Source organism: Scyliorhinus canicula, chromosome 11, assembly GCF_902713615.1.
Source record: "Scyliorhinus canicula chromosome 11, sScyCan1.1, whole genome shotgun sequence".
NCBI lineage: Eukaryota > Metazoa > Chordata > Chondrichthyes > Carcharhiniformes > Scyliorhinidae > Scyliorhinus > Scyliorhinus canicula.
Window position 1 is genome coordinate 21,379,542 of NC_052156.1, and position 21,671 is coordinate 21,401,212.

A 21,671-nucleotide genomic window follows, 5' to 3' on the forward strand; every position below is an offset into this window, starting at 1 on the left:
GGAGAGTGCTGAGGGAAGAGGGCTGTGGGAAGAGGGCTGAGGGGAGAGTGCTGAGGGGAAGAGTGCTGAGGGAAGAGGGCTGAGGGGAGATGCTGAGGGGAGAGTGCTGAGGGGAGAATGCTGAGGGAAGAGTGCTGAGGGAAGAGTGCTGTGGGGAGAGGGCTGTGGGAAGAGGGCTGAGGGGAGAGTGCTGAGGGGAGAGTGCTGAGGGGAGATGCTGAGGGGAGATGCTGAGGGGAGAGTGCTGAGGGAAGAGGGCTGAGGGGAGAGTGCTGAGGGGAGAGTGCTGAGGGGAGAGTGCTAAGGGGAGATGCTGAGGGGAGAGTGCTGAGGGGAGATGCTGAGGGGAGATGCTGAGGGAAGAGTGCTGAGGGGAGAGTGCTGAGGGGAGAGTGCTGAGGAGAGATGCTGAGGGGAGATGCTGAGGGAAGAGTGCTGAGGGGAGAGTGCTGAGGGGAGAGTGCTGAGGGGAGAGTGCTGAGGAGAGATGCTGAGGGGAGATGCTGAGGGAAGAGTGCTGAGGGGAGAGTGCTGAGGGGAGAGTGCTGAGGGAAGAGGGCTGAGGGGAGAGTGCTGAGGGGAAGAGTGCTGAGGGGAGAGTGCTGTGGGGAGAGGGCTGAGGGGAGAGTGCTGAGGGGAGAGTGCTGTGGGGAGAGGGCTGAGGGGAGAGTGCTGAGGGGAGAGTGCTGAGGGGAAGAGTGCTGAGGGGAGAGTGCTGTGGGGAGAGGGCTGTGGGAAGAGGGCTGAGGGGAGAGTGCTGAGGGGAAGAGTGCTGAGGGGAGAGTGCTGTGGGGAGAGGGCTGAGGGGAGAGTGCTGAGGGGAGAGTGCTGTGGGGAGAGGGCTGAGGGGAGAGTGCTGAGGGGAGAGTGCTGAGGGGAAGAGTGCTGAGGGGAGAGTGCTGAGGGGAGAGTGCTGAGGGGAGAGTGCTGAGGGGAGAGTGCTGTGGGGAGAGTGCTGTGGGGAGAGTGCTGAGGGGAGAGTGCTGAGGGGAGAGTGCTGAGGGGAGAGTGCTGTGGGAAGAGGGCTGAGGGAAGAGTGCTGAGGGGAGAGTGCTGAGGGGAGAGTGCTGAGGGAAGAGGGCTGTGGGAAGAGGGCTGAGGGGAGAGTGCTGTGGGGAGAGTGCTGAGGCGAGAGTGCTGAGGGGAAGAGGGCTGAGGGGAGAGTGCTGTGGGGAGAGGGCTGTGGGAAGAGGGCTGAGGGGAGAGTGCTGTGGGGAGAGGGCTGTGGGAAGAGGGCTGAGGGGAGAGTGCTGAGGGGAAGAGGGCTGAGGGGAGAGTGCTGTGGGGAGAGGGCTGTGGGAAGAGGGCTGAGGGGAGAGTGCTGAGGGGAGAGTGCTGTGGGAAGAGGGCTGAGGGGAGAGTGCTGAGGGGAAGAGGGCTGAGGGGAGAGTGCTGAGGGGAAAGGGGCCAGCCAGGGGGGTGGGGTGGGGGGGGATCTCAGTTGGTGGCGCGCCCCCAATCTCAGCATGGGCAATCATCCGGTCCTCAGGTGCACCAACTATGTCCTGTGCCCTCTGCTCATGCACGGTGAGGGGCCGCAAGTCAGGTTCACCCCCTCCAGTTCGGGCACGCTCTTGCTGGTTATGGCCGCTCTTCTCCTGGGTGGGGGGTGGGGAATGACAGCATTGTTGGGCGGTCTGATGCATGCAGCTGGATCTATGTTGGCATGGGTGCACAGGGCACACGGCCAACGCAGCTTGCATGGGTGGCTGCAGTCATGTGGGTCACAGCTGTGGTTGTACCGTTCCCCTGGGGAGGAGGTGAGTGTTACACATGTGAGGGGTAGGGGAGGTTGGTGCCATGGGCACATTGCTGGGTACTCACCCTGGCTGCCCTCAGTAGGTTGTTGAGCTTTTTGCGGCACTGCTCGCCAGCCCTGGGATTCACCGCGATGGCACTGACGGCCGCGCCCACCTCCCTCCACAGATGCCGGGCAACGTTGGGTGGGACCCTCTTGCCGGGTCCAGGGTACAGACGCCCTCTCCTCTCCTCGAGGGTGTCCAGGAGCGTTTCCAGGTCATGGTCGGTTAACCGGGGCACTGCTCGGCGTAGCACTATGTTGCTCTATCGACAGCCTACGTGCTTGCGTCACCTTATGTGCGACACGGTGCCGCGTCGATTGCGTGGTGCTGCGTCTCGGACGCTGCTCCGAGGCTGCGGTCCCGCGCTTACTGCCGCGCCCCTGCTGGCCCCCTTGTACGGCGCAGGATGGGGTCGCGGAATGGCGGAGTGAAGTACTCCCATTTTGGTGCCAGCGCCGACACTCTGCCATCGGAGCGGAGATTCGCGCCAAATAGCTCTGTGCAAACAGAATAACAAAAACAACATTTTTAGGTGACACCCTTCATATTGAATTACTTTACTGAGTTGCCTTGATGGTTGTCATGCAGACAGATTCAATAGCTGCAGTTCAAAATTGACCAGATCGAGTGACTAAGAGAGAGGTAGTGAGGTTATTTTCCTCAAGGGCGTAATTCCTCTTGACTTGATGAAAATGTCATGTTTCAGCTTGAGAAATTGACTGTATCATACCTTGCACAATACTGGAAATACAGAAAATGCAGAACTGGAGACAGGTATCTCCTCCAGCTATCAGCAAGAAGCAGGATGCAGAAGCTGGTTTCAAAGGTGCTGGCCAAATTGTTATCTTCTGAAGGAGAGTAAGTATTTCAAAACCAATTCTACTAGCCATCAGTAAAGCAACTGTGGTTTCTATTGGTGGCAAGAGTTGATGCTTTGAATTTACAAACAACTTCAATTCATCATAATCAAGCAGTGCTTTTCAGGACGTACTTTCACCAACTGGTCAAATTTCGGGCGCCAAGCCGACCTTCACGACAGACGCCAGCTGACCATCATGACCCATGCCGGTTGACCTTCGCAATCCACACCACATTTGTTTACCTTTAATGTGAAAAGCCTGCTTGGTCCTCATGATCATCACAGGAGGAGAGGACAATGTGCATATCTGGTGCAGAGTGAACGGAAAATCCAACCTGGCACATGTAGGTCGTCATGAAGGGTAATAGCAACAAAATGCTCATTTTACTCAGCACTGGATATTCCTGGGTGATGCTACTCCAGAATGCCAACAGCCTCCTGGGCTTTTGCCATGTTTTTAATCTGTTGTTACAGGTCAAGTACAGCAGCCTTTTCCAAGTCTTTTCACTTGGAATCAGCTGGAAGTTACTGACTGACATGATTTATTTAGATTTCCAGAAGGCCTTTGATAAGGTGCCGTATAGGAGACTGTTAAATAAGTGAAGAACCCATGGTGTTAAGGGTAAGATCCTGGCATGGATAGAGGATTGGCTGACTGGCAGAAGGCAGAGAGTGGAGATAAAGGGGTCTTTTTCAGGATGGCAGCCGGTGACTAGTTGTGTACCTCAGGATTCGGTGCTGGGACCACAACTTTTCACGATATATATTAATGATCTGGAGGAAGGAACTGAAAGCACTGTTGCTAAGGTTGCAGATGATACAAAGATTTGTAGAGGGACACAGTTTTGAGGAAGCAAGGGGGCTGCAGAAGGATTTGGACAAGCTATGAGAGTGGTATGTGAAGTGGCAAATGCAATACAATGTGGCAAAGTGTGAGGTTATGCACTTTGGAAGGAGGAATTTAGGCATAGACTATTTTCTAAAAGGGGAAATGCTCAGGTAATCAGAAGCATAGAGGGACTTGGGAGTCCTTGTTGATGATTCTCTTAAGGTTAATGTGCAGGTTCAGTCGGCAGTTAAGAAGGCAAATAAAATGTTAGCATTCATGTCAGGAGGGCTAGAATTCAAGACCAGGGATGTACTTCTGAGGCTGTGTAAGGCTCTGGTCAGACCCCATTTGGAGTATTGACAGCAGTTTTGGGCCCTGTATCTAAGGAAGGATGCGCTGGCCTTGGAACGGGTCCAGAGGAGGTTCACAAGAATGATCCCTGGAATGAAGAACTTGTCGTATGAGGAACAATTGAGGACTCTGGGGCTGTACTCGTTGGAGTTTAGAAGGGTAAGAGGGGATCTTATTGAAACTTACAGGCTACTGCGAGGCCTGGATAGAGTGGACGTGGAGAAGATGTTTCCACTTGTAGAAAAAAATAGAACCAGAGGACACCATCTCAGACTAAAGGGACGATGCTTTAAAACAGAAATGAAGAGGAATTTCTTCAGCCAGAGGGTGGTGAATCTGTGGACGTTTTTGCCGCAAAAGGTTGTGGATGCCAAATCACTGAGTGCCTTTAAGATAGAGATAGATAGGTTCGTGATTATTAAGGGGATAAGGGGTTACAGGGAGAAGGCAGGAGAATGGGGATGAGAAAATATTAGCCATGATAGAATGGCAGAGCAGACTCGATGGGCCGAGTGGCCTAATTCTGCTCCTTTGTCTTATGGTCTTATGACTCTGGGGTCTCAACCTCAAAAGGAATTTTTCATCCACCTCTTTCAAAATCTGAAACTTCTCTCATTTGCCAGTTCTTCCCTGCATATTACACACATGAGATTTGCATCCTTATTTGCTTTGGCACAATTGACAAAACCATAAAGCAAGAAATCATCTTTACACTGTTTTGTTACTCAGTTAAGTTTCTTCTGTGTAGGCTGTTAACCACTGGTTCTGGAGTTCTGTACCGAGCTAACACTAGCACTGCTCTGTCCTGCCCTGGACTCTCCTGTGTAGCTCTCTCCAGCTGATTCTGTTGTGAGGTCCTGCCCAATAGGTACACTGTCTACTTTTGTTTCCGGCCATCACTTAATTGTGAGAAAACAATTAATCTTCACAGTCCTCTTGCCTTGCTTGCCAGCAGCTAGAAAATGGAAGAAGCTCTTCTCCATGATTTGGCGCCAAAAGCACAAACATACAGGGCACTTGACGTCACGTGTGACCTGCTCACTGCTGCTGCTTCTGGCCGGAAGGCTGCACCGCACCCTTATTTCTTCTCATTTGAAAGATGGCAGCAGTCGCCATTCTCAATAAAAATGTTGGGAGCGCTCATTGGGCACTTGCCCAGTGATTGGGACCACCGCAAGAACACCATGACCGACCACGCCGCCACGCTCCCGACATCTGCGTGTGACCCGCGCTCAAGCCACGGCTCACAGTTCGGAAAAAATCCTGTCATAAAGCCACTGGCGTATCAAGAAAGCTTTGTTCCAACAGGACTTCAATTACACTTTACAGATAATAATAATAATCTTTATTGTCACAAGTAGGCTTACCATGCCGCCCATATGTAGCCACTAGGAACTGCTAGATTTTAAAAGTACATTTGTTAATTTTCCACCGGGGTATATTTTTTGTTTTTAAATAATAGTAATAATTGCTTATTGTCACAAGTAGGCTTCAAATTAAGTTACTGTGAAAAGCCCCTAGCTGCCACATTCCGGCACCTGTTCGGGGAGGCCAGTACAGGATTTGAACCCGCGCTGCTGGCCTTGTTCTGCATTGCATGCCAGCTTTTTAGTCCACTGTGCTAAACCAGCCCCTAAATGTTCTTTCATGGGATGTGGGCATTGAGCCTGAGCCAGCATTTAAGGGGTGGCACGGTGGCACAGCGGTTAGCACTGTTGCCTCATGGCACCAGGGACCCGGGTTCAATTCCAACCTCGGGTGACTATCTGTGAGGAGTTTGCACATTGTCCCCTTGTCCGCGTGGGTTTCCGCGGTGTGCTCTGGTTTCCTCGCACAGTCCAAAGCTGTGCAGGTTAGGTGGATTGGTTATGCTACATTGCCCGATCGTGTCCAAAGATGAGTGGGTTGTTGAGATTGCGGTGATGGGTGGGGGTGTGGACCTGGGTGGGGTGCTCTTTCAGAGGGTCGGTGCAGAGTTGATGGGCCGAATGCCCTCCTTCTGAACTGTTGGGATTCTATGGATTCCAAAATATATCTGACTGCAAGTGACACTGATTCTCTTGAATCTGTGTAACCAATAGCACACGTGGGTCCAGAAATGACTCCGCACTTTACGCCATTAATTACACAGGGATTATGGAATTTTCAATCCATGTAATCATTCTGTTGAATTTAACTTTCCATCACGGGTAACATTTGGTCTAGGAAACACGCCAATGAAGAGTAAGAGAGATTGCTGTGTGCTTCACAGAATCTTTACAGTTCAGGTTGGCCACTCCAAATGAAGACTCAGTGCTTACAGCTGCTTCATCACTCCCCATGCCAGCAAATATTTAGATTTTTTAGAAGCCTGCAGGGTTTCAAACGGAACTGAACAGATTGGAAGGTCTCATGTGTGCTATCAATAATATATCAGACACAGAGGACAACCACCACCCACAGTGACAATGACACACTGTGGTGCCTCAGAGAGAGAGAGAGAGAGAGATGCACAGGTGAGAGTGGGAGAGGTGTTCACAAGGGAGGGAGGGGAGAGGTGTTCACAGGGGAGAGAAAGGGAGAGGTGTTCACAGGAGAGAGAGGGAGAGTTGTTTCAGGAGAGAGAGGGAGAGGTGCACAGTGGAGAGAGAGGGAGAGGTGCACAGTGGAGAGAGGGAGAGGTGCACAGCGGAGAGAGAGGGAGAGGTGCACAGCAGAGAGAGAGGGAGAGGTGCAGAGTGGAGCGAGCGGTGCACAGTGGAGAGGGAGAGGTGCACAGCGGAGAGAGAGGTGCACAGCGGAGAGAGAGGTGCACAGTGGAGAGGGAGAGCAGCAGAGCGGAGAGAGCGGTGCACAGTTGAAAGGGAGAGGTGCACAGCGGAGAGAGAGGGAGAGGTGCACGGTGGAGAGAGGGGGAGAGCTGCAGAGCGGAGAGAGAGGGAGAGGTGCACAGTGGAGACGGAGAGGTGCACAGTGGAGAGAGAGGTGCACAGTGGAGAGGGAGAGCAGCAGAGCTGAGAGAGCGGTGCACAGTTGAGAGGGAGAGGTGCACAGCAGAGAGAGAGGTGCAGAGTGGAGAGAGAGGGAGAGATGCACAGTGGAGAGAGGGAGAGGTTCAGAGTGGAGAGAGAGGGAGAGGTGCACAGCGGAGAGAGAAGGAGAGGTGCAGAGTGGAGTGAGCGGTGCACAGTGGAGAGGGAGAGGTGCACAGCGGAGAGAGAGGTGCACAGTGGAGAGAGATGATGTGGAAATGCCGGTGTTGGACTGGGGTGAGCACAGTAAGAAGTCTTACAACACCAGGTTAAAGACCAGGGACGGGATCGTCCGACTCGCACGGCGGGTTGGAGGATCGCCGGGGGCCGGCGTCAATCCCACCCCCGCTGTCTCCCGAAGTCTCCGGCACCAGAGATTCGGCGGGGGCGCCCCCCCCCCGGCGATTCTCCGGCCCGCGATGGGCCGAAGTTCCACCGCTGTCATGCCTCTCCAGCCGGCTTGGATCAAACCACCTATCTTACCGGCGGGACCAGGCGGTGCGGGCGGGCTCCGGGGTCCTGGGGGGGGGGCGCAAGGCGATCTGGCCCCAGGGGATGCCCCCACGGTGGCCTGGTCTGCGATCGGGGCCCACCGATCGGTGGGCGGGCCTGTGGGGGCACTCTTTTCCTTCCGCCTTCGCCATAGTCTTCACCATGGCGGAGCCGGAAGTGGCCCCCTCCCCTGCGCGGGGATGACGTCAGCAGCCGCTGACGCTCCGGCGCATGCGCGAACTTCCGCCGGCCGGTGAAGTCCCTTCGGCCTTGCTGGCATGGCGCCAAAGGCTGTTGCCGCCGGCCGGTGGGGCACCAACCACTCCGGCGCGGGCCTAGTCCCTCAATGTTAGGGCTTGGCCCCTAAAGGTGCGGAGACTTCCGCACCTTTGGGGCAGCCTAATGCCGGAGTGGTTCACGCCACTCCAACACGCCAGGACCCCCTGCCCCGCCGGGTAGTGGAGAATCCCGCCCCAGGAAACAAACATGCTGGACTTTAACCTGGTGTTGTATGACTTCTTACAGCAGAGAGAGAGGGAGAGGTGCAGAGTGGAGAGAGAGGGAGAGGTGCACAGTGGAGAGAGATGGAGAGGTGCACAGTGGAGAGAGGGAGAGGTGCAGAGTGGAGAGAGGGAGAGGTGTTCACAGGAGAGAGAGGGAGAGGTTCACAGTGGAGAGAGATGGAGAGGTGCACAGTGGAGAGAGATGGAGAGGTGCAGAGTGGAGAGAGAGGGAGAGGTGCAGAGTGGATAGAGAGAGAGGTGTTGACAGGAGAGAGAGGGAGAGGTGCACAGTGGAGAGAGAGGGAGAGGTGCACAGTGGAGAGAGGGAGAGGTGCACAGTGGAGAGAGAGGGAGAGGTGTTCACAGGAGAGAGAGGGAGAGGTGCACAGTGGAGAGAGAGAGAGGTGTTGACAGGAGAGAGAGGGAGAGTTGCACAGCAAAGAGGGAGACATGCACCATGGAAAGAGGAAGCCAGCAGAGGGGCTAAGATTGCAGGAGGCATCTCAGCGGTGAGAGGGCCTGTCAACAGAGGCTCAGATTCTTGTCCCAACAGCAGTGCTCAAGTTATTGGCAAGTAGCCCACAGACATCTGCAACCTCCTTCAAAATGATTTAATCGCAGCTGGGCCTATCATGCACTCCCCATCTTTGGCAAAGTCACCATCATCCTCACTTTCTTCATTTGTCTCTGGTTTCCTTCAGCGAGTCATTGGAAACTTCTCGAAGATCTCAGTCAGTTTTCCATAACCTGAATGTCAAGGAACGGGCAGGCTACTTTCCAGGGCATCAACTTAGATGAGCTTTCTCTGCAATGACAATAGCCAGGAGTGGACACATGCACAGTGGTAGCACTGCTGCCTCACAACTCCAGGGACCCGGGTTTGATTCTGGTCTTGGGTGATGTGTGGAGTTTGCACGGCACAGAAGCAGGCTACATAGCCCAAAGGTCCACACTGGGATTTATGCTCCACTGGAGCCGTGTATTTGAGACATTAATATTTGAAAGTTCTCAGTTCTGATTTGGAGACCGCAGATATGACACTTATCTCCATGGCAACCTCCTCTACATCTGTTAGTTGTCCAATTTGTGGCTGCTCAAATCCAGTCATCTCCCTGTCCTTCGCACATTGTGCTCTCTTCTCCTGCAAGTGGTGAAATCTCAAACGTACGAGTGACTGAAGGTCACATACTCAGCTGAAATTCAGTGAGGGTGACAATCAGACAAACACATCGCTTTGTGTAAGCAATGGGTTGAGTGGCAGGTAGATACATAGGAAAGTAAGTGGCTCGAGGTTAAGGATGGGTGGTGCTGAAACTCAAGTGTACGTGAGAACTGATGTGGCCAAGTGTATCGATCAGTCAGAATAATGGGGCTTCAGTGGAGTTGCAGTACAGGTGATAGATGAATCATCAGATGTGCTGATTTTTCCCAATTAAACTGCTTTCCACGATCAGACACTATGTTCTTGCCGCTAACGTTCTCACGGTGACAGCAATCGGTTCCATCTCCCCATCGCTGGTGAAAATGATGTCCTTCCTGCTCCAGACTGCACCCAGCCATTCCGCACCTTAAACATCCACTCCCTCCAGCACCGGCGCATGGTGGCAGCGGTGTGTACCATGTCGGAGATGCGCTGCGTCAATTCACCACGGCTCCTCCAACAGCACCTTCTAAACCTGCGCACTCTGCCAGCTAGCAGGTCAAGAGCAGCACGGTCATGGGAACACCACCACCTGCAGGTTCCCCGGCGAGCCGCGAGCCACCCTGACTTGGAAATTATATTGCCGTCCCGTCACAGTCACTGGGTCAAAATTCTGGAACCGCCTTCCTAACAGCACCGCGCAGCGACCTACAAAACATGGACTGCAGCTGTTCAAGAGGGCGGCTCATTACCACCTTCTCGAGGGCGATTAGGCATGAGCAATAAATGCTGGCCTAGCCACCGGCACGTACATTCCATGGACAAATTCAAGGGAGGTATCATTGCTCTTTGTAATCCGTCCTAGATACCATCCACCAAATTTCATTTCTGCATTGCCCCTTTAAATAGCGGAGATCAGATTGTGTCAGGCCAGTGTGCGGCATGCCTGCTGCCCAGCTCAGTGACGTAAAAACACAGGAGGAGGAATGTAATGATGCACTCGAGTAGAATTCGGAGAATTCAATCTGGCAATTTAAATTCCATGCTTTGCACACACACAATCTACCCGCCCCTCCTCACCAACAATAACAATCTAACCACCCCTCCCCACCATCAATAACAATCTAACCACCCCTCCCCACCAACAATAACAATCTAACCGCCCCTCCCCACCATCAATAACAATCTAACCACCCCTCCCCACCAACAATAACAATCTAACCGCCCCTCCTCACCAACAATAACAATCTAACCGCCCCTCCCCACCATCAATAACAATCTAACCGCCCCTCCCCACCAACAATAACAATCTAACCACCCCTCCCCACCAACAATAACAATCTAACCGCCCCTCCCCACCAACAATAACAATCTAACCGCCCCTCCCCACCAACAATAACAATCTAACCACCCCTCCCCACCAACAATAACAATCTAACCGCCCCTCCTCACCAACAATAACAATCTAACCACCCCTCCCCACCATCAATAACAATCTAACCGCCCCTCCCCACCAACAATAACAATCTAACCGCCCCTCCCCACCAACAATAACAATCTAACCGCCCCTCCCCACCAACAATAACAATCTAACCGCCCCTCCCCACCAACAATAACAATCTAACTGCCCCTCCCCACCAACAATAACAATCTAACCACCCCTCCTCACCAACAATAACAATCTAACCGCCCCTCCTCACCAACAATAACAATCTAATCGCCCGTCCCCACCAACAATAACAATCTAACCACCCCCCACACAAGCCAGGAATCAAACCTGGGACCCTGGAGCTGTGAAGCAACAGTGCTAACCACTGTGCTACTGTGCTGTCATTGTTAGCTAACTGATGGTCACCAATTATTGCATTTACTACTGTGGTGAATGTAATATAGATGTATATATGTTAATTCACACTGTCTTTGTAAGCGCAGTAGCGCTATCCTACCACTAGGGGGAGTAGCGCTGGGAGCATTCAGGAACTTGTACTGGGCTCCACCCTTGGCTCTGCCCATGACTCCTCCCCCTAGTGCAGCTGTATAAATACCCGTGTCCAGAGTCAGCCTGAGTTCATCGACAGGTAACAGGCTGGCTCTGAAGTAAGTCGATTAAAGCCTAGATTCACATCGGAAACACGTGTCTGGTGAATTGATGGTTCTATCAACTACAACATCCTTTTGTGTAATGAGGTGGCCAGAACTGCACACATGTTATGGCCTAAATTGTGCTTTCTAGTAAATCCTCCCGGCTCTTATATTCTATACCTCGGCTCATAAAAGAAAGGATTCCTTAGGTCTTCTTTATCTCTGCTGGGCTTAGGGGATCGATTCGCTCAGTTGACTGGATGGCTGGTTTATGATGCAGAGCAACGCCTACAGCGTGGGTTCAAATCCTGCACCAGCTGAGGTTATTCAAGAAGGCCCCGCCTTCTCAACCTTGCCCCTCAGGTTAAATCACCACCAGTCAGCTCTCTCTCAAAGAGGGTCCTCTGAGACGATGGCACCTTTCACGGGCTTAGAAGGGAGGTATTGGCGTTTCCATGTGTCTGTGGCTTGTCTGGGTTTGTGCTGTAAGTGCTACATTTAAGAAAAACAAAAATTACCTTTCGCACAAAAGGAATTTAGCAAATTTTCTTTTCACCTTTGCAAGATTACCTCCAATTTTCAGTGGCACCAGCTACATCCTCCATCCAGCAGGATCTTAGCAGGTAGGTCAAATACAATTTGATATAAAAATAAGCCTGCGACCACCTGTCTTGAGACAACAGCAAAAAAAAGGCCAGCGTTCCTTTTCATGCCTTGTGCATAATTGTTAACAGGAATGGTCTTGTCAAACAGGAGGCAAAGAATTGGGTGTGATGTTGAAAATAGCCCTAGGAAAATATTTTACAATGAAAATTAATGAAGCACAACTCTCTCAGGAGCATTTTAAGCATGCTGGAACACTTTTTTTTTTAAATTAGAGTACCCAATTCATTTTTTCTAATTAAGGGGCTATTTAGTGTGGCCAATCCACCTGCCCTGCACATCTTTGGGTTGTGGGGGCAAAACCCATCCAAACACGGGGAGAATGTGCAAACTCCACGCAGACAGTGACCCAGAGCCGGGTTCGGCACCTCGGCGCCGTGAGGAAATAGTGCTAACCGCTGCACCATCGTGCTGCCCTACTCTGGAACACTCTTAAGTGTTGGCACAAATGCAAGCAAGAGTTTGGTTCTTCATTTCAAAAGCAAAATACTGCAGCTGCCGGAATTCTGGAATAAAGTCAGAAAATGCCGGGGAAGCACTCAGCAGGACAGGCAGCAACTGTGGAGAAAGAGACAGGCTTGTTGGCATTCCATTTTGGCCTCTCTCCCTTTTTTCTGAATTGTAAATCTCCTGCCTGACATTCCCTCCGAGTGAACCGCAATCAAACCACCTGACAAGCTACAAAAGTTTTAAAAAATGAGTAAGGAAGGTTCTAGCACTTTCCAGGTTGAACTTGTGGGTTAATTTTGACACAATGATGACCCAGTTATGGCTTAATCTCCTACAAACCCGTCAGGTTTGAGTTCAGATCAAATTCTTGTGCTTGGACATCTTTCAATTTAGCTCTTGCTGCTATTGAAAATTCCACTTTTCATATCCCTTCAGAAACTTAAAGTCCCTACCTGCTAAAAATTTTGATCATGATGGTTAGCTGATAAAAATAACTGTTTGCTCTCCAATGACTTGCTTGGTTATTGCGTTGTCTGGCATGGAACTGCACAATGAAGCCCAACGAGGTCCAATCTTCAAGTGAAGCTCAACATAAGCTCATGGTGCAGCGTCTTGCCCGTCAGCTCGGCACTCTACAGCACTCTGGACTCAACATTGCGTTTGTCAACTTCAGATCATAACCGTGGCCTTCATCTTGTCTTGGTCTCGGAGTTTTAAAAATTTTATTTTTGGTTTTCTCTTACTTCTTTGCGCTTTCACGCTACATTCAGATTTTGTTTTCATGCCACCACTCACACCTCATTTAGACTCTGTTTCTTCACTACATCCATGAGCACTCCCTTTGGCTGTCGCATCATTAAACCCTCTGCTATTTACTCTGCCCTGTCCGCCACCCTATCACTTCCCTTTTGTCCTTCCTGCACCCTCTCCCTTTCCACTGACTTAAAAACTCTTTCTTCAGTTCGAACGAAAGTTCGCCCAACCTAAAACATTAACCTGATTTCTCTCCACTGGTGCTCTGGAGATTATTCTGGCCTTTTCCGTTTTTATTTCAGATTTCCAGTATGCTTTTGTCCTAAGCAACGGATGGGATTGGAATAGAATCATAGAATTTACAGTGCAGAAGGAGGCCATTCGGCCCATCGAGTCTGCACCGGCCCTTGGAAAAAGCAGCCTACTTAAATCCGCACCTCCACCCTATCCCCGTAACCCAGTAATGCCACCTAACCTTTTTGGACACTAAGGGCAATTTAGCATGACCAATCCACGTAACCTGCACGTCTTTGGACTAGATGGACCACAGTGCCCTTCATGGTAAACAGCTTGTAAACGCTCCCTGGAGTGCATTAACCTGCCCCCCACAGAGTACCCCCACCCCACCCCAGCAGGCAGACTTGGAGCAACCAGCTGACAAAGTGTGCCAACGAACTGGCTGGCAATCTGGGCAATAAAGGCTCAACAATCTGTTTTGAGGGTGAAGGTTCATTACTGTCAAGGCACATCCTGGGTCAGCACACCAGCTCCAGGCCGCCTCAATAAATCTCGGACACAACCAGATTGAGTAACCAGTTTTCAGCCAACACAGCCAGAAATAAAATCGATACTAAATGATTCAGATTTCAGCTGTGAGCCCACTTAAACCACAGCTCGACTGAGATTGTGAAGAAAGGCCATTGGCTTCTGTAAAGTAGATTGAAACCCCATATTGCCCCACCTGTGCACATGTAAAATCAGAATAATGCACAACCCTGTGACTCCTCCATATGTTTGATAAATGCTTTTACAAGACGACAGTGCTCCTTTAAAGACCATGCCACTTCTCAATCTTCCTTATTTTAATAAGAACAAGCTCAACCTCAAGTCTTAAGTTTGAAGGCAAAATTCCCTGAACAACATTTCCAAAATGTGACCTTTACATTGTACTGTGTTCCTCAATTATTTAATTAGATGTCACATATTTTTCCCTGGGTTGTCAATTTCAAATCTCTGTATTCGTTACATTCCTTCTGCCTCTCACACTACATCTCAGTCACTGGTTTCCAATGTACAAACTTTAAGAATTCTTGTTTTCCCCATTTACTAACTTGAGCCATGCGGTGTTCTTTTTTTCATTCTCAACTGGATGCGCAAAATTTCACTTTCTTCCATTTCACAGGTCAGTGAAGTCATGCTTTCATGTGATTTTACAGTGAGCAATATTTAACCATAAACTTGGCAAAGTGCCAGTTACGTGCCATTTTATAACTTTACCACGGATTGTAAGGGTACACACTGGAGATACACACATCCACACTTGGTCACTTGGTCACTTGGGCATTCCTCAGTGACCAACAAGATTCTTCTCTTAAGAGTTCACTATTGTACCTCCTTTTTATTTTATTTTATTTTTGTGTAATTAATGATTTGTTTGAGCTGCTCGCAGAAAAATACTTTTCACTGTACCTCGGTACACGTGACAATAAACAAATCCAATCCAATCCCTCCAATTGGTTTACACAGGAGAGATTTCATCGAATCACTACAGTGCAGAAGGAGGCCATCCGGCCCATCGAGACTGCACCAGCTCTTGGAAAGAGCAACCCGTAACCCAGTAACCCCACCTAACCTTTTTGACACGAAGGGGCAAGTTAGCATGGTCAATCCATCTAAATGCACATCTTTTTTTTTAAATAAATTTAGAGTACCCAATTCGTTTTTCCAATTAAGGGGCAATTTAGCGTGGCCAATCCACCTACCCTGCACATCTTTGGGGTGTGGGGGTGAAACCCATGCAAACACGGGGAGAATGTGCAAACTCCACACGGACAGTGAACCAGAGCCGGGATCGAACCTGGAACCTCGGCGCCGTGAGGCTGCAGGGCTAACCCACTGCGCCACCGTGCTGCCCTAAATGCACATCTTTGAACTGTGGGAAGAAACTGGCGCACTCGGAGGAAGCCCACGCAGACACGGGGAGAAAGTACAAACTCCACACAGTCACCTGAGGCTGGAATTGAACCCAGGTCCCTGGAGCTGGGAGGCAGCAGTGCTAACCACAGTGCCCCCCCATGTCGGCCTCTAATGTAAAGGTAAATAGTCCCAGATGACGAGAGGCTGCCGTTTGAGGGGGAGAGCTGACTGGTGGCGATTTAACCTGAGGATCACCTCACCTCAGATGAGGGGCAAGGTTGAGAAGACGAGGCGTTCGTGAATGATCTCAGCCAGCACAGGAATTGAACCCGAGCCATTGGCTCACTCTGCAACGCGAACCAGCTGTCGAGCCAACTGAGGTAAACCGACCCTCTAATGTATACAGGAAGCCTCTCCTCATCCCCTTAATATGCATAGGAGACATCCCCTTAGCTCTTGTCGTGGAGGATTTGCCTAATTTCTGTGGTATTATATCCTTAGCACCTCAGTATGCACATGAGAGTGTTCCTCAACTCCTCAGTGTACACTGGATTATACAGACAGGATATTCCTCACGCATCCCTCAGTGTACATTTAGAATATACCCCACCTGAGTACAGATGTGAATCTACTCAGGGGTACACAGGCTATCACCCCTCCCTCTCTCATCAATCTACACAACTAAAATACTGACACTTACAGAACTGAACATTCACGTCTGCCCCTCACAAAGACACACCCGTCAGAGAATAGCTTTGTGTAAGAACAGGCACAGCGATTGCCCATTGGTAGAAGGCTTCACTTGTCGTCAATCGAAAATCTGACTTAAACGCATTCCTGAGGAATAAAAGAGTTTTCTGGCTTCAGGGTCAGGTCTTACCTGCTGTCCTCCGAAGTCTCCATAGGCACCGCGCCTGGTAACCTGCCTGACCTCGCCTCGTCCCCTGCTCAGCAGAGTGCTGACCAAACACAGGGAGAAGAACAAGTGTCTGCCGATGGGATCCATGGAGCCTCAAAAATAAAAAATACCCATTGGAAACTCCCGTCGGGGACAGCAATGCGGGGAGATCAGCGGCAGGCCAGTGAGTGAGTGAGATGTGAGCAGGCGATGTTGGCTCAGGAATGTGTGGGCCGGTCTGATGCTGCTGGGAACACCCCCAGGACCGACTGTGAAAGCGGAGGAACCTGAACACCCAGCAATGAGCACCAGCGCCGAGTCTGGGCGCACAACCCCCTCGCCCGCCAGGACCTCTTAAAGGGGCAGCGCCGCAGTCAGCTCCACTCTGAACACCGAAGGGGGAAATCAGACTACCCGGAGTCATGACATGTAAATTTACTCAAAAGTAGGCTCAGAGCCTCGAACACTGCAGCCAGAGAGTTCCTTTGATTCATTGCTGGAGGGGGTGAAGGGGTTCTACACACATTTATTCATAATGTCTCTTGGGGGGGGGGGGGGGAATTTCTACACACATTTATTCATAATGTCTCTTACCTTACTGTGGGCAGCACGGGAGCACAGTGGTTAGTACTATGGCTTCGCAGTGCCAAGGTCCCAGGTTCGATTCCGGGCTTGGGTCACTGTGCGGAGTCTGCACGTTCTCCACATGTCTGCGTGGGTTTCCTCCGGGTGCTCCGGTTTCCTCCCACAAACACATGCTATTAGGACATTCTTTTCTGGACATTCTGAATGCTCCCTCCGTGTACCTGAACAGGTGCCGGAATGTGGCGACTAGGGGCTTTTCACACTAACTTCATTGCAGTGTCAATGTAAGCCTACTTGTGACAATAAAGGTTATTATTATTTTTCATTGATCCATTTAGCCTGATCGCTTGCAGCACGGCCAGTGACATGCAGCCTTATTGAAAAGCTGCCACAGACAATCTTTCATAATGCAGGCACAAAAGAAGAACTGTAGCACCGCTCACCCCCAACCCCACTTAATAATAATAATTTTATTATTGTCACAATTAGGCTTAAATTAACACTGCAGTGGAGTGGTGCAAGACAACAATCTATTCCTCAATGCCAGCAAAACTAAAGAGCTGGTCATTGACTTCAGGAAGCATAGCACTGTACACACCCCTGTCTGCATCAACGGGGCCAAGGTGGAGATGGTTGACAGCTTCACTTTCCTGGGTGTGCACATCACCAAAAATCTGTCCAGGTCCACCCACGTCGACGCTACCACCAAGAAAGCACAACAGTGCCAATACTTCCTCACGAAACTAAGGAAATACGGCATGTTCACATTGCCTCTCACCAATTTTTATGAAAGCATCCTATCTGGCCCAAGACCTCAAGAAACTTCAGAGAGTCGTGAACACAGCCCAGTCCATCATATAAACCTGCCTCCCATCTATTGACTCTATCTACACCTCCACTGGCTTGGGAAAGTGGGCAGCATAATCAAAGACCCCTCCCACCCGGCTTACTTATTCTTCCAACTTCTTCCATCGGGCAGGAGATACAAAAGTCTGAGAACACGCACAAACAGATTCAAAAACAGCTTCTTCCCCGCTGTTACCAGACTCCTAAACGACCCTCTTATGGACTGACCTGATTAACACTACACCCCTGTATGCTTCACCCGATGCCGGTGTCCATGTATTTACATTGTGTACCTTGTGTTGCCCTATTATGTATTTTCTTTTTATTTTCTTTTCTTTTCATGTATTTAATGATCTGTTTGTGCTGCTTGCAGAAAAATACTTTTCACCGTATCTCAATACATGTGACAATAAACATCTACATCCGCAATGTAGGTACTGTGAAAATCCCCTCACGTTTCTGTTTTTCCGTTACCTTTGCATGAGCAATGATGCTCATTCTGCTGAGGCACTTCTCTGCCCAGCCAGGGTGTGGCTCAGGAGCTGCAGACCAGCGGGGGAGGGGGGACGGACAGAACACAAAGTGTGATGTGAGGGTGAAGGACGCTGCCTAAGGTGATGTGTCTCAATCATTCCAAAGATGTGCGCACCAGGTGGACTGGCCATGCTAAATTGCCCATAGTTTCCAAACGTGAGGTGGGGTTATGAGGTAACAGGGATAGGGTGGGTGAGTGGGCCTGGTTAGGGTCCTCTTTCAGAGGGTCGGTGTCGATTTGATGGGCTGAAAGGCCTCTTTCTGCACTGTAGGGATTCTATGATTCAGCTACATGGCCGGAACCCCCACCCACTGTGTGGATAAGTTACATCTTTGAGGAACAGGAGAGGAGGCGAATGGGTATAAACACTTTCAGAAATAAAGGAGTGTGAAGGAACAAAATATGACCTAAAACAAAACGCGACTTTCGAATCTCGTCGGCAAGAATGAGCCACAGACCACAACAGGAAGTATAGTCACCTCAAGGAGTGACTGTGGAACGAACAGGTCTGTGTAAGCGATAGGAAATCAGGTCACAGATCTAGTACTTTGTTCAAAGAAAGTGTGCAACCATCATAGGCAAAGCTGGAAAAGTACCACACGTGATACCCGAGCCATAAATACATGGGTACGCGGGTACTGATAACCCTCCAGGCAAGGCGGTGGTATAAGTCACAACTACAGTGCAGAAGGAGGCCATTCATCCCATCGAGTCTGCACCAGCCTTTGGAAAGAGCACCCTCTTAAGCCCACACCTCCACCCATCCCATAACCCAGTGACCCCACCTAACCTTTTGGACACGAAGGGGCAATATAGCACAGCCAATCCACCTAACCTGTACATCTTTTTGTTTTGACTGGGAGGAAACCGGAGCACCCGGAGGAAACCCACGCAGACACGGGGAGAAAGTGCAAACTCCACACAGTCACCCAAGGCTGGAATTGAGCCTGGGGTCCTGCAGCTGTGAGGCAGCAGTGCTAACTACTGTGCCACCGTACCGCCCTTACTGTAGTTAACCAAGAGGCCAGGGCCAATGCTCTGGGGACATGCCTCAAATGGCAGCTGGTGGAATTAAAATTTCATACATTAATAAATCTTGAATTAGAAGTTAGTCCCTGTAATTGTGACGATGGAACTATAATTAGTTCCATCTAGTCGGCACAGTGGCACGGGAATTAACACTACTGCCTCACAGCGCCAGGGACCCAGATTAAATTCCAAACTTGGGTGACTCTGTGGATTTTGCACTTTCTTCCCATGTGTGCGTGGATTTCCTCCAGGTGCTCTGGTTTCCTCCCACAGTCCAAAAATGTGCAGGTTAGGTAGATTGGCCGTGCTAAATTTCCCTTAGTGTCCAAGGTTGTGCAGGTTAGATTACGGGGTAGGGTGGGGTGGGTGGGGGAGCGAACCTGGGTAGAGTGCTCTTTCGGTGGGTGGGTGCAAACTCGATGGGCCAAATGCTCTCTTTCTGCAATGTAGTAATTCTCTGCTCATAGACATGGAGCTTTACAGCACACAAAGAGGCTCTTTAACCCACGGTGTCTGCCCAGGCCATCAAGCACCTATCCTAACCCCATTTTCCAAAATGTGATCCATAACCTTGCATACTAAATGCTCTGCCCAACAATCATCGATTGTAGTAAAAAACACCTGGTTCATTAATGTCCTTTAGGGAAGGAAATCTGCCATGCTTACCTGGTCTGGCCTATATGTGACTCCAGATTCACAGCAATGTGGTTGGTTGATCCTTAAATGCCCTTTGAAATGGCCTAGCAATTTGTATCAAACCGCTACAAAGTCAAAAAGGAATTAAACCAAACACTAACATCTCGGGGCTTGTGTCAAAATTGGAAGATTGTACCAGAAACTAGACTGTCCCACAAACTAACTGAGCAGGGGCCTGGGGCCAGCCACAGGAAACAGCTTCACTGCGAGTGAAGAAGCAGTTGTCGTCTTCTGGGTTACTGACCCATTGCGATCCCACCAAACACTTGCTCATCACATGTGATGCTTCATCCTATGGTATTGGGATCCTCCTGTCCCAGTGGATGGAAAATGGAAGGGAATGAAAGCTTCACCTCCCTTACGTTGGCTGCAGCGGAAAGGATGTGTGTGCAGATCGAGAGGGAAGGTCTGGCGGTGGTGTATGCAATTAAATCTTTTCATTAATTCGTCTGGGGGCAGCACGGTGGCATGGTGGTTAGCACTGCTGCCTCACGGCGCCGAGGTCCCAGGTTCGATCCCAGCTCTGGGTCACTATCCATGTGGAGTTTGCACATTCTCCCCGTGTTTACGTGGGTTTTGCCCCCACAACCAAAAGATGTGCAGGGTGGGTGGATTGGCCACACTAAAATTGCCCCTTAATTGAAAAAAATGAATTGGGTACTCCTAAATTTTAAAAGAAAAATTGTCTAACGGCTGCCACTATACTATCGTTACAGCCTTTGCTCGGGATTTTCAAGGAGGATAAGGCAATTCCAGCCATTGCTTCTGTGCCAATTGAGCGCTGGGCCTTGTTACTAGCTGCCTACGAATATTCTCTGGAACATAGTCCGGGGATGCATATTTCGAATGACGACGCACTGAGCCGGTTGCCTTTGTTGACTGGCCCCTTACCGTTCCCCAGGACGCCCGAGGTAATTGTGACTCTGGATTTCTGTCACGGTGTTGCAAATCCATAAGTGCGCCGAAACGGATACGATCCTATCAACCATTTGGCACATGGTCTTATATGGAGAACAGCACCAACAGCTCCCAGGACCCATTCAAAGTGGCTTGAAGTGCACAAAATGGCAGACACCACGTCCTGGATGACCATCGAGAAGTTATGTTTATCGTTTTGCACACACGGACTCCCTGAAGTATTTGCCTTTCATGAGTGAGGATTACATGGGACTTTGAAGGAAAATGGTGTGCAGCATATTAGTACTGCCCCATACCACCCAGCTTCTAATTGTTAGTGGGGGCTAGCAGGGAGGCGGCGTAGAGCTCCCAGGTCTAGCTGCCGATATGGCCTGCAGCATTTTTGGGTCAACGGTCGTGCATGCGCAGAGCGGCGGCCTGCAGCAGCATGTGCTTCACGGCAAATTCAGCCCGCGGACCCGAACCGCAAAAATAGTACCCCCCCTCGGCCGCTCGCGTTTCCCGGACCACCTGCCCACAGTGCTGCAGCCCCGATTGAAGCCCCACCTGCCTGCGGATCGGCCCTCCCCCGACTGTGGCAGCGCCGGACTGAGTCCGTAGCCGCCACACTGAGTTCACGACCGGTGAGACCATGAGAGTCCCACGCCGTCGGGAACTCGGCCAGTCAGGGACGGAGCATCGCGGGGCGGGCCTCAGGCTGAGGCTGTGGATGGGTGGTATGGCGTAATTCTAGAGTACGCCGTATTTCAGGGGGTGGAGAATCAGATTTCAGCGCCAAACCGGATTCTCCACCCCATTGTCGAAAGCAATTTCAGCGTGGGGGAGCAGGGAATCCAGCCCTCTGTTTTTAAACTTAAATAAGGGCATGAAAGCCGAGCAAGCTGAAGTGAATTGACAAATTAGGTTAATCTTTATTGTCACAAGTAGGCTTCCATTAACACTGCAATGAAGTTACTGTGAAAATCCCCTAGTCACCACATCCAGCGCCTGTTCGGGTACACAGAGGGAGAATTCAGAATGTCCAAGTTACCTAACAGCACGTATTTCGGGACTTGTGGGAGGAAACCGGAGCACCCGGAGGAAATTCACGCA

General features: G+C 50.5%; 1 protein-coding gene across 3 annotated transcripts in view; it reads right to left on the reverse strand.

The window, feature by feature from the left end:
• LOC119973899 (interleukin-17 receptor E-like) overlaps window positions 1-21,671 on the reverse strand; it is a 128,374-nt gene that overhangs the window by 61,814 nt on the left and 44,889 nt on the right. The window contains exon 1 of one of the 3 annotated variants that reach the window (XM_038812487.1): window positions 15,953-16,196. The exons of the other annotated variants lie outside the window; for them this stretch is intronic. Coding sequence (XP_038668415.1) covers window positions 15,953-16,078 — 126 coding nt within the window. The 5' untranslated portion in view covers window positions 16,079-16,196. Of the gene's footprint in view, window positions 1-15,952; window positions 16,197-21,671 lie in introns of those variants that run through there. 3 annotated transcript variants of the gene reach the window in all.